This window comes from Macrotis lagotis, chromosome 4, assembly GCF_037893015.1.
Source record: "Macrotis lagotis isolate mMagLag1 chromosome 4, bilby.v1.9.chrom.fasta, whole genome shotgun sequence".
NCBI lineage: Eukaryota > Metazoa > Chordata > Mammalia > Peramelemorphia > Peramelidae > Macrotis > Macrotis lagotis.
Genome location: NC_133661.1, coordinates 251,348,550 through 251,362,044, shown reverse-complemented (window position 1 = coordinate 251,362,044; position 13,495 = coordinate 251,348,550). Strand labels below are relative to the sequence as shown.

General features: G+C 34.9%; 1 protein-coding gene across 2 annotated transcripts in view; it reads left to right on the top strand.

Moving 5' to 3' along the window:
- Positions 1–13,495, top strand: part of PTGR2 (prostaglandin reductase 2) — a 59,202-nt gene that overhangs the window by 42,393 nt on the left and 3,314 nt on the right. For both annotated transcript variants that reach the window (XM_074235751.1, XM_074235750.1), the window contains 3 exons: positions 1,456–1,665; positions 5,857–5,978; positions 6,719–6,806. In XM_074235751.1, the coding sequence (XP_074091852.1) occupies positions 1,456–1,665; positions 5,857–5,978; positions 6,719–6,806 (420 nt within the window). The remainder of the gene's footprint in view (positions 1–1,455; positions 1,666–5,856; positions 5,979–6,718; positions 6,807–13,495) is intronic.

Genomic DNA, 13,495 nt, shown 5'->3' with positions numbered 1-13,495 from the left:
AGTGACTTGCCCAAGGTCACACAACTAGGTAATTGTTAAGTGTCTGAGGTCGGATTTGAATTTGGGTCCTCCAGACTCCAGAGCCAGTGCTTTATCCACTGTGCCACCTAGCTGCCCCCATGAAATTTCATATTCTAATGAGCAAATCAGTTGAAATCATAACTTATCTGTTTTTAAAAAAATTCCAGATAAAAGATAAATCAGTAAGGACAAAAGTATAGAACATAAAACACACATACTCAGTTTCATGTTACGCTAAGAAAATTAATTTTGCAATAATTTAGTATAATAACTATGTAGAAAAACAGATAAGCAACAGATAAGCAAAAAAATCTTGAGCAGCTAAAGCAGAGACCATGACCTTTCACATTCATGTTATTTTGCAATAACATAGTATACTATGTTATAATAAAACAACACTATAACTTGTGAAACTGTTACATCATAATTTGGCACAAATCAAGTAGCTAGTGATAATCTGAGCTTATATTTAAACTCCACTGGTCATAACTTTTGAACATCATTTTGATTATTCTTTGTTATTAAGCATTGTTTCTATGAAAATATCTGCTCCCTGAGAAGAAAGGGATGAGAGAAAGGGAAGTAAGGGGGGGATGTAGGTGATAGAAGAGAGGGAAGATCATGGGAGAGGGTAGTCAGATACAATATATTTTTGAGGAGGGACAGGATAAAAGTGTAGAGAGAATAGAATAAATGGGAGTGGGGAGGAATAGGATGGAGGGAAATATAGCTAGCAATAGCGACTGTGGGAAAAAATTATTGAAGCAATTTCTCTGATGGACTTATGATAAAGATTACGATCCATCCCAAAGATAGAGCTGATGGTTTCTGAATACAGACTGAAACACACACAAAAAAATAAAAAATAAAATATCTTTAGTGTTTAGCATGTGTCTATCACATGGTATTTACTTAATAAATTCTTAATGATTTCAAAACAAAAAAAGAAAGAAAATATCTGCTTCCTGGTTGTTTTACTTGATATATTTTTTCAGAACCAAGGAATGATCTTTAGAGAGTGCTTTTAAGCATTTCTATAACATGTGTATTTTACACAGGTGAATGTAATAAAAATATCTTCATAATGAGAACAAAAATTCTAGCTTATCATCTCTCAAACTTAGAAACTTAGGTTCACATGTAGCATTGTGATTTGTTGGTAATCTGAGGATTCCTTTTATAAAATCATATCTAAGATGTCTACTTGTTCACTCAAAGTCACTCTATGTTCTGCTTCTATCTTTATGATTTGTTTTAAACATCACACTGTATACCAACTTTGCTTTTTAAGTTTTGCCCCAGATTTTGACCAAAAGTTAAAAAATTACTATCTGACCTGAACTGTAGTAAATACCTTCAGTATACCTTACAGTTTTTCCATCATTCTGTATAACAATATAAAATCATTTAATTTTCAGGCTTTTATTCTTACAGATTGGCCATTTGGAAGGCTGTTCCAGAGTGGTGGGAATTTGTGGAACAGATGACAAGTGCTCCATTTTGGTCTCAGAACTGGGCTTTGATGCTGCAATTAATTATAAGAAAGGGAATGTTGCAGAACAACTCCGGGAGCTTTGTCCGTCTGGAGTGGATGTTTACTTTGACAATGTTGGTGGTGACATCAGCAATACTGTTATACACCAGGTGAATAACAATTTCCTACTATAAATTTGAATATAGTTTTTATTTCTGTTGTTTTGTGTGTGTGTGTGTGTGTGTGTGTGTGTGTGTGTGTGTGTGTGTGTGTGTGTGCTACTTTGTTTTTGTGTTGAGTTGGAGTTTTTTTTGGCTTTTGCAAGGCAATGGGATTAAGTGACTTGCTTAAGGTCACACAACTAAGTAATTATTAAGTGTCTGAGGCTGACTTTGAACTGAGGTCCCCTAATGTAGGGCCAATGCTCTTTCTACTGCACCATTTAGCTGCCCCTGTATACCTCCTTTATTACTCTGAATGAACCACCAGTCAAAAAAAATTATGCAAAGTTCATGTTTGCTCTGATAGAATAACCTGACAGTTTTTTTTATTGTATTCTGTTATGTAATCATGCTCAGTATCTAATTTGTGTCTCTTATAGAGTTACAATAAGAATAATCAGTCGGCACCTGACTGATTGCACCTACTAAATATCAGGCACTGGAGATACAAAGACAAAAGCAAAACAGATGTTGCCCTTCTACTGGAGTATACATTGCATATATTCATAAATATATACAAATTAAATACAAAGTAGTTTTGAGAAAGGGAGGGCATAAATAGTGCTTGGAGTCAATATAGCGAATTTTGTATTGAAGCTGTGTTTTGAAGGAAAATGGGAATTCCAGAAGATAGTTGTGAGAAGAGAATGCATTTAGGGCAGCCAGTGCAAAGGCAGTTATGTGGCACAGTGGATAGAGCAACAGATCCAGAGTGAGGAAGACTCTTCATTTTCCTGAATTCAAATCTAGTCTCAGACACTTATTAGTTTTGTGAACCTGGGCAAGTCACTTAACCACTATTTGCCTCAGTTTCCTCATCTGTAAAAGGAACTGGAGAAGGTAATAGCAAACTACTCTAGTATCTTTACCAAGAAAACCTCAAATAGGATTACAAATAGTCATGCAAAACTGAAAAATGATTGAACAACAACAACAACAACAACAATGCAAAGGCATGGAGATGAGAGATGGAACACTCCATGTGAGGAGCTACAGGTAGATCAGTATGGCTTTAACCACTGAGTATAAAGAGGGTATGTAAGAAAACTGGAAAATAGGAAGGGCCCAGTTTGTGAATATCATTAAGTGAAAAACAAGAGTTTTATTTGATCTTGGAGATAATAGAGAACCTCTGCAGTTTATTGAGTTTAGGTTTGATGTTGTCAGACTTATGTTTTAAGGAAATCACTTTGGTAGATTTGTAGAGATTGGAGTACAAAGAAGTATCACTTGAGGAAGGGAGACTACTACATTAGTCCAGGCCTGCACAAGAGCACTGGTCCTATAGTCAGGAGTTCAGGTGGTAGTATGATGAGAGAAATGCTAAAGAAGTAGAAATGACAAACAACTGACTGGATATATGAATGAATAAAAGGGAGGAAAGTGTAACTAGATTTATAACTAATTGTCTGAGATAGTAAGGAAGACTATGGGAATTTGGAGGTCATGATGTGCATGAAGAATTGGTTTAAGAAAAATTGTTAAACTTGAAAATACCAAAGAGCTCACAGAGGTTGTATGCTACCTGTTATCTTTGAAAAATAAAATAAAATAAACCAAAAAAATCACAGCAGTTATTACACTGTTAGCTCTGACAAGAGAGCCACAGGGATTATAGCAAAAGCTAAAACAAAATAAAACAAAACCAAATAGCCCATCAAGGTTTATAGACAAAAAGCCTTCTTTATTTCTCTGGAGAAAGCAAACCAGACATATACACCAGAGACTCCTCTAAGACCAAGGCATCAGGATAAGCCTTGATTCACCCAATTATAGTTAGACAAAGAACAAAGTAGGGAGGTATGAATGCATTAGTGAAGTATAATAATGATATTGAGTTGGATTTGCCTAGTGACAGTCTGTTCATAGCAAAGATTCATTACCAGATTCATGATCAGAATATATTTCATTTAGGTGTTTGAGCTCAGGCACTACCTGGGGCTGGTTTAAGCCAATTCTGTGTTTTAGTTCAGAAGAATTCATCCAGAGGGTGAGCTCAAAGGATTGCTGTTAAACCACACTTAGGCGACTGCTTGCTTGCTGGGCCTTAACTCTGAAAAACAAGGTCTGGAAAACTATAATAAGAAAAAATAGGAGTGGTCTTGACAGCTTGAAGGCAGAACTATGGGAGATTAGAATAAAATTGAAAAATGTCAGACTTATGTTTTAGGAATGGCAAGATCAAAGTATCCTCAGCTCTCTATAACTGAGGTAGAATGAAGAAATGGCTCATGGGAGTTAAGGGTCATTAGGGTATTGAATATGTATGTTGAGTTTCTAAATATGAAGCATGAACTTGGATGGAAAAGATTGCCTGTCAGGCAATTGAATACATTGAGAAAAGAGGAGGCAGTCTTGAGGCTTGGTAGATAACAGGCACCAGAATTGGGGTGATCAATATGAAGAATGATTTCTAAATGAGTTTGCTGAATGATGGTAGAGGGAGGGTCTGAAAACAGCAAAGGTGACCAAGAAGTATTTCGTTTTTCTTTTTTTTTTTAATTTTATTTAAGACAGTGGGATTAAGAATGACTTGCCCAAGATCACACAGCTAGACAATTATTAAGTGTCTGAGACTGGATTTGAACTCAGGTTCTCCTGACTCTAGGGACAGTGCTCTATCCACTGTGGCATCTAGTCGCCCCTAAGTATTTTATTTTTCTTTCCTTGGACTAGTGAGTTGGAGAATGTGAGAGAAGGTACAACCCAATCCTAGAAGGAATGCAAAAGAGTGTTGGTTTCATTGAGTGTCAGAAGATGGAACTACCATGAGAGAAAAAGATGAAGAGAAATGTATTGATCTATATAGAACAAGAATTCCAGAGGAGAGTTGGGAAGGACTGAAAGAATATGGAGTTGAATGTTTTGTAGAGAGTGTTGAACATTTAGCTTTTTCCTAATCAGCAAGCATTTATTGATCACCTACTTTGTTGCAGGCATCATGCAGAGCTAGGGATATACACACACAAAAATAAAACAGTTCCTGTCCTCAAGGAAGGCATTCTATCAAATGAAATAATTTTGTTGTTTTTCATGCTTGCCATAAAAAAATATGGAGAATATATAGGAAAGAAAATAAGAATTCCATGTAGAATAAAAGGCATACATGAAGTAGATGCAGCCAAATGATAGTTGATCTTAGGATGCACTCAAACTTTCTCAGAAAAAAATTTCCATCTGGGAAGCTAAGAGATAAAACTGAAAAAATTACAGGTTTGGGGTGACTAGGTGGCTCAGTGGATAGAGCACTGGCCCTGGAGTTAGGAGTACCTGAATTCAAATCCGGTCTCAGACACTTAATATAATTACCTAGCTGTGTGGCCTTGGGCAAGCCACTTAACTCCATTGCCTTGCAAAAAAAATTTAAAACAAAAATCCCCCCCCAAAAAAAATTAGAGGCGGATAAACATTTGTATTTTATAGAGTTTGGGTATTTCATCATCAGTTGTTATATATCACTGTACTGAATAGTTTAGTATAATTCCAAGGTAAGTAAATATTAGAGTTACAAAATTTATTTATTTTTATTTTAATATTTAGTAGGTTTTACCTTCTTTCTATATATCCACTTGATTACTAACCACTTCATGTTCATAAATACATGTCATAGAGTCATGTCCTCAAAAATTTCTCTAACATTATTAGTGGAATTGTCAGTGTTTTTGTTTTTTTTTGACTTCCAAGGATGCTTTCATTGATACTTTATCTATGAAAATATTCAAACTTTTTCACAAAACAGCTCTATATTCAGTAGCTATAAAGAAAAAGGGCACCTAGGTGGCATGGTGCATAGAGCACTGACTTTGAAATCAGGAAAACCTGAGTTCAAATCCAACTTTAAACATTTGACACTTTCTAGCTATATGACCTTGGGCAAGTCACTTAACTCTTATTGCCTCAAGTCTGGGGCCATCTCCAGGTGTCCTGGTCTGGTCTGGTCACTGGATCCAAATGTCTCTGGAGGAGAAAGTGAAGCTGGTGACTTTAGCAAAGCACCCCCTCTCTCAAATCCAATTCATGTTCTTTTCATGGTATCCCCTCCCTGATTTCATGATCTTTGAGAATGAAGGACAAACAACCATAATATAGAGAAAAATCTGTTTCTTGGGTTGGGGATAGTAATCAGTGTTCTCTGAACAGATGAATCAGAACAGCCATGTTATCCTGTGTGGTCAGATTTCTCAATACAATAAGGATGTACCTTATCCTCCCCCATTGCTGCCTGAAGTAGAGTCAATTCTGAAAACAAGAAACATCACAAGGTACTCTTTCTTTCCTTTATTTACCATCATATTAAAGCCATATGTGCATATACTATATGTATGTATAATATATATACCCACATAGATATGCTATTTTTATTCAGCGATGTTCTCCCATTACAAACCAATCCAGTAAACATTTATTAAATGCTTACTCTGTCCCAAGTATGTGTACTAAATGCTAGGGATACAATTAATAAAAAAGAAAGATTACAAGTTGGGGGGTGCTGTGAGAAATACCAGGAGCATCTTGTTCCCTAGTGTTGAAACCAGAGGAAGAAGCAGACAAGGTGGACCAAGAAGGTGGAGTGAGGAGCTGAGAGCCCAGCTTCTGTCCTCTATAAAGGAATGCACTGGGAAGAATTTGATATTCCACCTTCCAGCTCTCTGATCAGAGGAGGAGGCTGATAGAGGCAAATCTTGATAATAATGAGATTAACTGTAATAAGCTATCCTGGGAGTAGCATCTTATTCCTTGGAGTTAAAACCAAGCACAGTACTAATATGCATTTAAAAGCCACATGAAGCCCAATAAATAGATTTTTGTTAACCCAAATAATGATTTTGACATTGACTCCCTTATATTTTTTATTTTTGTAACATTTGTCTAAACTAAATCTGAATGAACTCAATATGATTAAACTATAATATTTGTTACATGAAAAAATTTCAGAGGCTTGTGAAATCATCTGATCTTGCTTTTGTCCTGTTTTATATTGCTCTCTTTTATTTTTCTATAGGGAAAGATTTCTGGTTTTGAATTATAAGGACAAATTTGAGTCTGGAATCCTACAATTGAGTCAGTGGTTTAAAGAAGGAAAATTAAAGGTAGGACTTGATCCTATGTCCTTATCAATTTATTCCTTTTATCTTATTCCTTAAATGTAATAAGTCAGAATTTCTATGTAGTTTGAGAAATCAGATTGTTATCCTGTTATGGTTAATTCAGATTATAAGTGCAGTGATAGTTAATTTAAATATTGATTTGTTTCTAAGGGTATTCCAATACTGAGATAGGATTGGAATAAAAATCTCTAGATCATGGATTCTCAAAATGTGGTCAAAGGGTCTAAAAACCCTTCTGGAAGGTCCTTGAAGTCAAAATTATTTTCACAAAAATGCTAAAAAATTATTTACCTATTAAAATGCCCTTTCATTTCCCATCTATATGCTTTAACCAAAACAGTGGACCACAACAGATTAAATATGGAAGTAGATAGAATCAAACTATTTTGTTTTATTTTTTTTTAGTTTTTGCAAGGCAGTGCGGTTAAGTGACTTGACCAAGGCCACACAGGTAATTATTAAGTGTCTGAGACCGGATTTGAACTCAGGTACTCCTGTCTCCAGGGCTGGTGCTCTATCCACTGTGCCCCCTAGCTGCCCCTCTTTTTTTTTTAAAGAAATATTTTATTTATTTTGAGATTTACAATTTTTCCCCTATTCTTGCTTCCCCCCACCCCCTGTGAAGGCAATCTTAGTCTTTACATTGTTTCCATGGTATACGTTGATCTAGGTTGAATGTGATGAGAGAGAAATCATATTCTTAAGGAAGAAAAATAAAGTATAAGAGATAGAAAAATGACATAATAAGATAACATATTTTTTTCCCTAAATTGAAGGTAATAGTCTTTGGTCTTTGTTCAAACTCCACAATTCTTTTTCTGGATACAGATGGTATACTCCATCACAGATAGCCCAAAATTGTCCCTGATTGTTGCACTGATGGAATGAGCAAGTCCATCAAGGTTGATCATCACCCCCCTGTTAAGGTGTATAATGTTTTTCTGGTTCTGCTCATCTCATTCAAGCTGTTTTCTTTTAAGGCAGACCTTAAAGAGATATGCAAAACTATATCAAACAGTTCTATGTTACTCTGAGTTTTTTCTTTGGGAAAAGTAGTTTTTTTTTTCGTAAAAAGATCATGTAAATATGCAACAGATTTGTTATTGTTATTTTTGAAGGAATAAATACTTTAAAATCCATTTTATTTCTAACTGGAAAATATTATAACCCATAGAAACAAAGTCTTTGGGGTCCCCAGCAATTTCTAAAAGTGTAAAGGGCCCCTGAGATAAAAAAAAAAAATTGAGAATAAGCATTTTATTTTGTTTTCTAATTTTATTTTAAAATTTTCAAATTATAAATAAAAGATAGTTTGCATTTTTTGTACTTTTGAGTTCCATATTTTTTTCCCTTAAATTCCATCCTTCCCCTCCCAATAACAGTGAGTGATCTGATAAAACCTATATATATATATATATATATGTATATATATATATATATATATATATACATATATATATATATATATACACAATCCTGTTAAACATATTTCCATATTCGCCATGTTGTGAAAGAAGAAATCAGAAATAGAAGGAATTGAAGGATATGATTTCTCTCTCATCACACTCAATATGGATCAATGTACAACATGGAAACAATGTAAAGACTGACAAATTGCTTTCTTTGGGGGTGGGGGGAGGGAAGTGAGATTAGGGGGAAAATTATAAAACTCAAAATAAATAAAATCTTTAAAAAAATTAAAAAAAGAAAAAGGGGGAAAAGTCATGAGAAAGACAAAACATATAGCACATCTAAAAGAATGAACAAATATATGCTTTGGTCTGTATTCTGGTTCTAAAGTTCTTTTTCTGGATTTGGATTGTCTTTCACAAGTCTTTTATCATTGTATTGCTGAGAAGAACTAAGTCAAACAGCTGTTCATGACAAAATGTTGCTATTAAGGTGTACAATGATCTTCTGGAGAGAGTGGTAATAAACTCAATTAGAAGCTGATATCTACAAACAGTTTATTCATTTAGAAAGCCAGAAGTGAACACATCCATGTTGTGTTATATTTTAATCTATTTCATCAATTACATTTTATTACATCTATTTTATCAGTTACATTTTAATCTGGTTCAGAAGATGTGTTGATCTAGGCTAATCTAGACTATTATTATGTTATTGTAGAATATTTTAATGGTTAGGAGCCTTGGACATCCTTTCCATGTTGTCTACCAAATTAAACTGAGCTTCTTGAGAGCAGAAACTTTTTGCTTTTTTTTATATCCCCGTTAGCACAATACCTGTTACATAATAGGCACTTAATAAATGCTAATTAGCTTGACTGAACTGATCTTTCATTAGTTCTTCTTTTGACTCAATCTCTGAGTAAGAAGCAGAACGTTACCAAGGTCTACCCCCCCCCCCTTGTTTTTATACTTTAGTCCATCCTCTCCCATATTCTCTGCAACAGTATCTCTTCAGGAGATCAATACTTTTTTTGGATTGGTTGAAGATAGTTGTCTTGGATGGCTAAATTAATAAATCAACAAACAGTTATTAATTAGTTACTATGTGTTAGACACTGGGAGTACAAAGAGAAAAATGAATCATTCCTGACATCATGAAGTACATTCTATTTGTTGAAATAACAAGTACAAAATATAAATTTATGAAAATATGAACAAGATAAACACAAAGGTAATTTGGCAAGGGAAGCATTAGCATCTGATCAGGAAAGGCATCATGTAGAGAATGGTATTTCACCTAAATTTTGAAAGAAATTAGGGATTCTAAGAGACAGAGTTGAGAAGAAAGTTTGCTTGTGCAAAGACAGGAAGGAATGTTGTATGTTCAACAACTTATAGTTTTAGTTGCTGGGGACACTAAAAGTTTAAGTGACTTGTCCAGAGTCACACAGTCAGCAGCAGGATTTGAATCCAAGATATGTCTCTGATTCTCTACTATACTTATGTCTACTTTTATTATTAACGATAACAAAATCAAAGAAAAATGAAATGTGAAACTGAATCTTCTTTTATTATTTCAAATTACCAGATTCCTTCACAACTTATTTATAGCTGTTTTTTATAGTCAAGGTTCCTTCAATAATTCCAAAGTCTTGAATACCTTGTATTAACTTTTTTTTTTTAGGATAACTATTTTTTTAAGGGTCAACTTTATTTTTTTTAATTTTTTTAATTTTTTAGGTTTTTGCAAGGCAAATGGGGTTAAGTGGCTTTCCCAAGGCCATACAGCTAGGTAATTATTAAGTGTCTGAGGCTGGTTTTGAACTCAGGTACTCCTGACTCCAGGGCCAGTGCTCTATCCACTGTGCCAACCTAGCCGCCCCCAACTTTATTTTGATATAGAATTAACAATAAAATAAAATTAACCTGGCACAGCATATAGGCCATACACAGATCTGTCCATAAGATACAAGGAACAAATCTGATTCTGGTTTGTTATCCGTTTCCAGCTGTTGGTTCAAGCTGAATGCCTGTTCAGTGAATTAAGCACTGTTTTTGCTAGGCACTGAAGAAGATGCAAAAGAAATAAAAGACAAAGTCCTTGCCTATGGTTTTATAATCTAATTAGGAAGGTAAGAAGAGGGCCTATCCCTGAGGTAATTCCTATCCATGAGAAATTCTAAACCTCAGTGATACTTCCAGGGACTCATATAGGAGTTAAACACTTATAAGATAGCTTTTTGGTGGCATCTTCTACCTCTGTTTTTGTATGTGCTCTAAAGTGTTCATTCCTGTACAGTAGACAAGAAGTTTAGGTATTTACTTGACCAGTCATTGAGAGAGAGCTCCCTGCCACCTCTTGCCTACATTCCCAACGTCTAGCAGGTGGAATGGTAAGCTATGGAAAAATGCCTCTACACCAGAATTCTCAGTTCTAGAGGGACCAGAGAAGAATGGAACCCAGTCAACTGGGTCTTTCCATATCTTGTGGCTAACAGACTTCCATCTTCAGCTTCTTGTATCCCTATAATTAAGGTTGCCATCTACTGAGATGAAAGCTTACTTCTGCTAACAGTATTTCCACTCTTATCCCTCTTTACTTCATTTCTTTCCTTCCCCATATTGTTTTCTTGTCCTCCCATTCCAGTATGCTTAATGAAAACCCCACTTAATTGTGAAACACTCTGTCATCTTTGATACTCTCCTCTTGCATCCTTTACATATTATTACAGTCATGGGAATGTGATTCCCTCTCATAAATACTACATCCTCTCTGGAATTACATGTTCATTCCAAATGAACTAGGAAGAGAAATTGGCAAGCTCCTTCATCCTCACCTCTATATCTGTACTTTTCCTTTACCTCATTATTCAACATGTTCTCCTTTGACTTCCACTTCATTTACTCTATTGCCCTATACAATTCGAGTCAGGCATTTCCTGGCTTTCAGGTGATTCTTTTTATTTTTTTTCAAAGAATTTAATACTGATTTTGTACTCTCCTCACATATTCAGGGACTTGAGCATACAGATTGATGTCCCTGGAAGACCCAATTCACCTGCCACTTCTTCCTTCTACCCACAGGAATAGTCACATTTTAGAATTCACAAATTTCAAAGCTATGCTAACTACTTCCTTGATCTTGAATTCTGGAATTCTCTCTGATTATACTCTTCTCTATTCTTTCATCTCTTCCTTTGTCTCACTTCTAAACTTATTTTTTGTCCTCAGCACAAATTCCCCACCTTTTCCTGTTTTTCTAGTCATTCCTGTACTGACCTTACTTTTCTCCCTTCAGTTTGGATTCTGTAATTGACCTACTAGTTATACTTTTGAATATCTAATCTTGTACTAGTGACACTCAGACTTTACCTTATCTGAACTCTGGGTTATCCCCACTTTTTGCTTATTTACACTTTTTTTTGAAAACAAAGAATGCAAATGGAGGAAGGAGAATTACCATACTGACCAGAACCCCCAGATTTATATTGCCTTACTGCTAATTAGTCTTTACTGCTATGTGGCCAACTTTTAATTATGCCCTGGCTGAATCTTTATTCTATTCCCTGAATTGACTGTTGCAAATTTTCTCATTTTTCTTTGGTCACTTCCCTCTTAGAAGAGGATCTCAGTTTTTAACTTTATTAAGAAAATAAAGGTTAACTGCCATGAGCTCTTTCTTCTTTCCTATGTCATAGTTTAGAACTGCTATACACCATTCCTCTAAACCCTCTTTTGTTCTAGTGTCTGAGATAGATAATTTGCCAAGACTAGCCCCTCTACTTGTATGCTTGATACTGTTCTTCCCTTTCAGCTCTGGAATCATTCAGAGCTTGTCTTGTTTTACATTCATGTCTTGTCTTGTTTACTAGCTCTTTCCCTCATTGCTTACAAACTTAAATCTACCCATTTTTTTAAAAAACCTTCACTTGGCCCTTTCATTTCTTTAGTCCACTACCCTGTCTTCTCCCTTGCATATCTAAATTCCTATAGAAAATTACCTGCCCTAGCTACTTATACTTTCTTATCTCTCATTTTTCAATTCCTTTTTATTAATCTGATCATATATATTGATAATTCTCTCCTGTTCCATTCTCATTTTCAGGGAATTTTTTGTATGGGCAAAGTAAACCTCTTATGCCAAGATTTCCCTTCCTCTCTCCAATTTTTTTCCATAGCTTTTTATTTCTTTTCCATTTCTTCTAGTGTTCTCATTTATTTAAAAAAAATAAACCCTTTTTAAAAAGCTCTAGATTAGTTTTTTCAGGAATTCTTATTGAATTTATGCCCAAACTATGTTTTCCTTTGAAGCTCTGCTAATAAACATTTTGTAGACATTCCTTTCTTCTGGATTTATATCTTGAATATCCTTGTTGTTGTAATAGCTTTTTATGGTGGGACTCTTTTTGTTTGCTCATTCTTCAGGCTTCTTTCTATTAGGGCTAAGTTTTGCCTACTTTGGAAGAGAAGGTCTGGATTACGTCAGTTCCTACTTTCTTGAGGGTATTGAGGACTGAGTTATCCTAGGATCCCAAGGATAGCTCAAGTTTTCAGTGTTCCCTGAGTGATCATCATGATCCAGGACAAATGCTGGTCACAGAAGTGGATTAAGCTTTGCATATTCTTGGCATACATGTATTTCAGTAAAATACTCAGACTCTCTGCACTGGAATTTTTCCAGGTAGTGTACTTGTGGCAAGATTCCTTGAATTTCCCAATCAGGATTCAGTTTGGTACATTTTCTTAAATGATTTTTAATTTCAAATTTTTTTCCTTCTTCTGCTCATTAAGAAAGAAAAATAAAATTCAATACAAATAATGTATAATCAATCCTGGTGCATTTTCTATATCTCTTTGGAGGAGTTAGAGGAAGGTTCTTCCTGCTACTCTACCATCTTGATATTTGCTCTGATACTGACCTTTTAGTTAATTACTAATAGCTCTAATCTGTGTGGATTGGTGACTTTACTGAAAGTGTTCTCATCTATGCTTTGGCCCTAATGTTTCTGGTACTTCTCTTGCTTATTATTACCAGTTTATATTGAAAGATTTACTGTGAACTGATACCAATGTCACCTACCACATGCTTTATTGTCTCAGTCCTTCTGAAGTAGGGAGGCAAAGTCTGGGATTTCTGATCTTTATTTTTCTCCACATTTTGTCACATTGATACTGCATTCCTTCAGGTGGCAGTAGAAATGGAGAGGATTTCAAAGAAGATTTTTTCATGGCAGGATTTATTTTTAAAATTTTATTTTG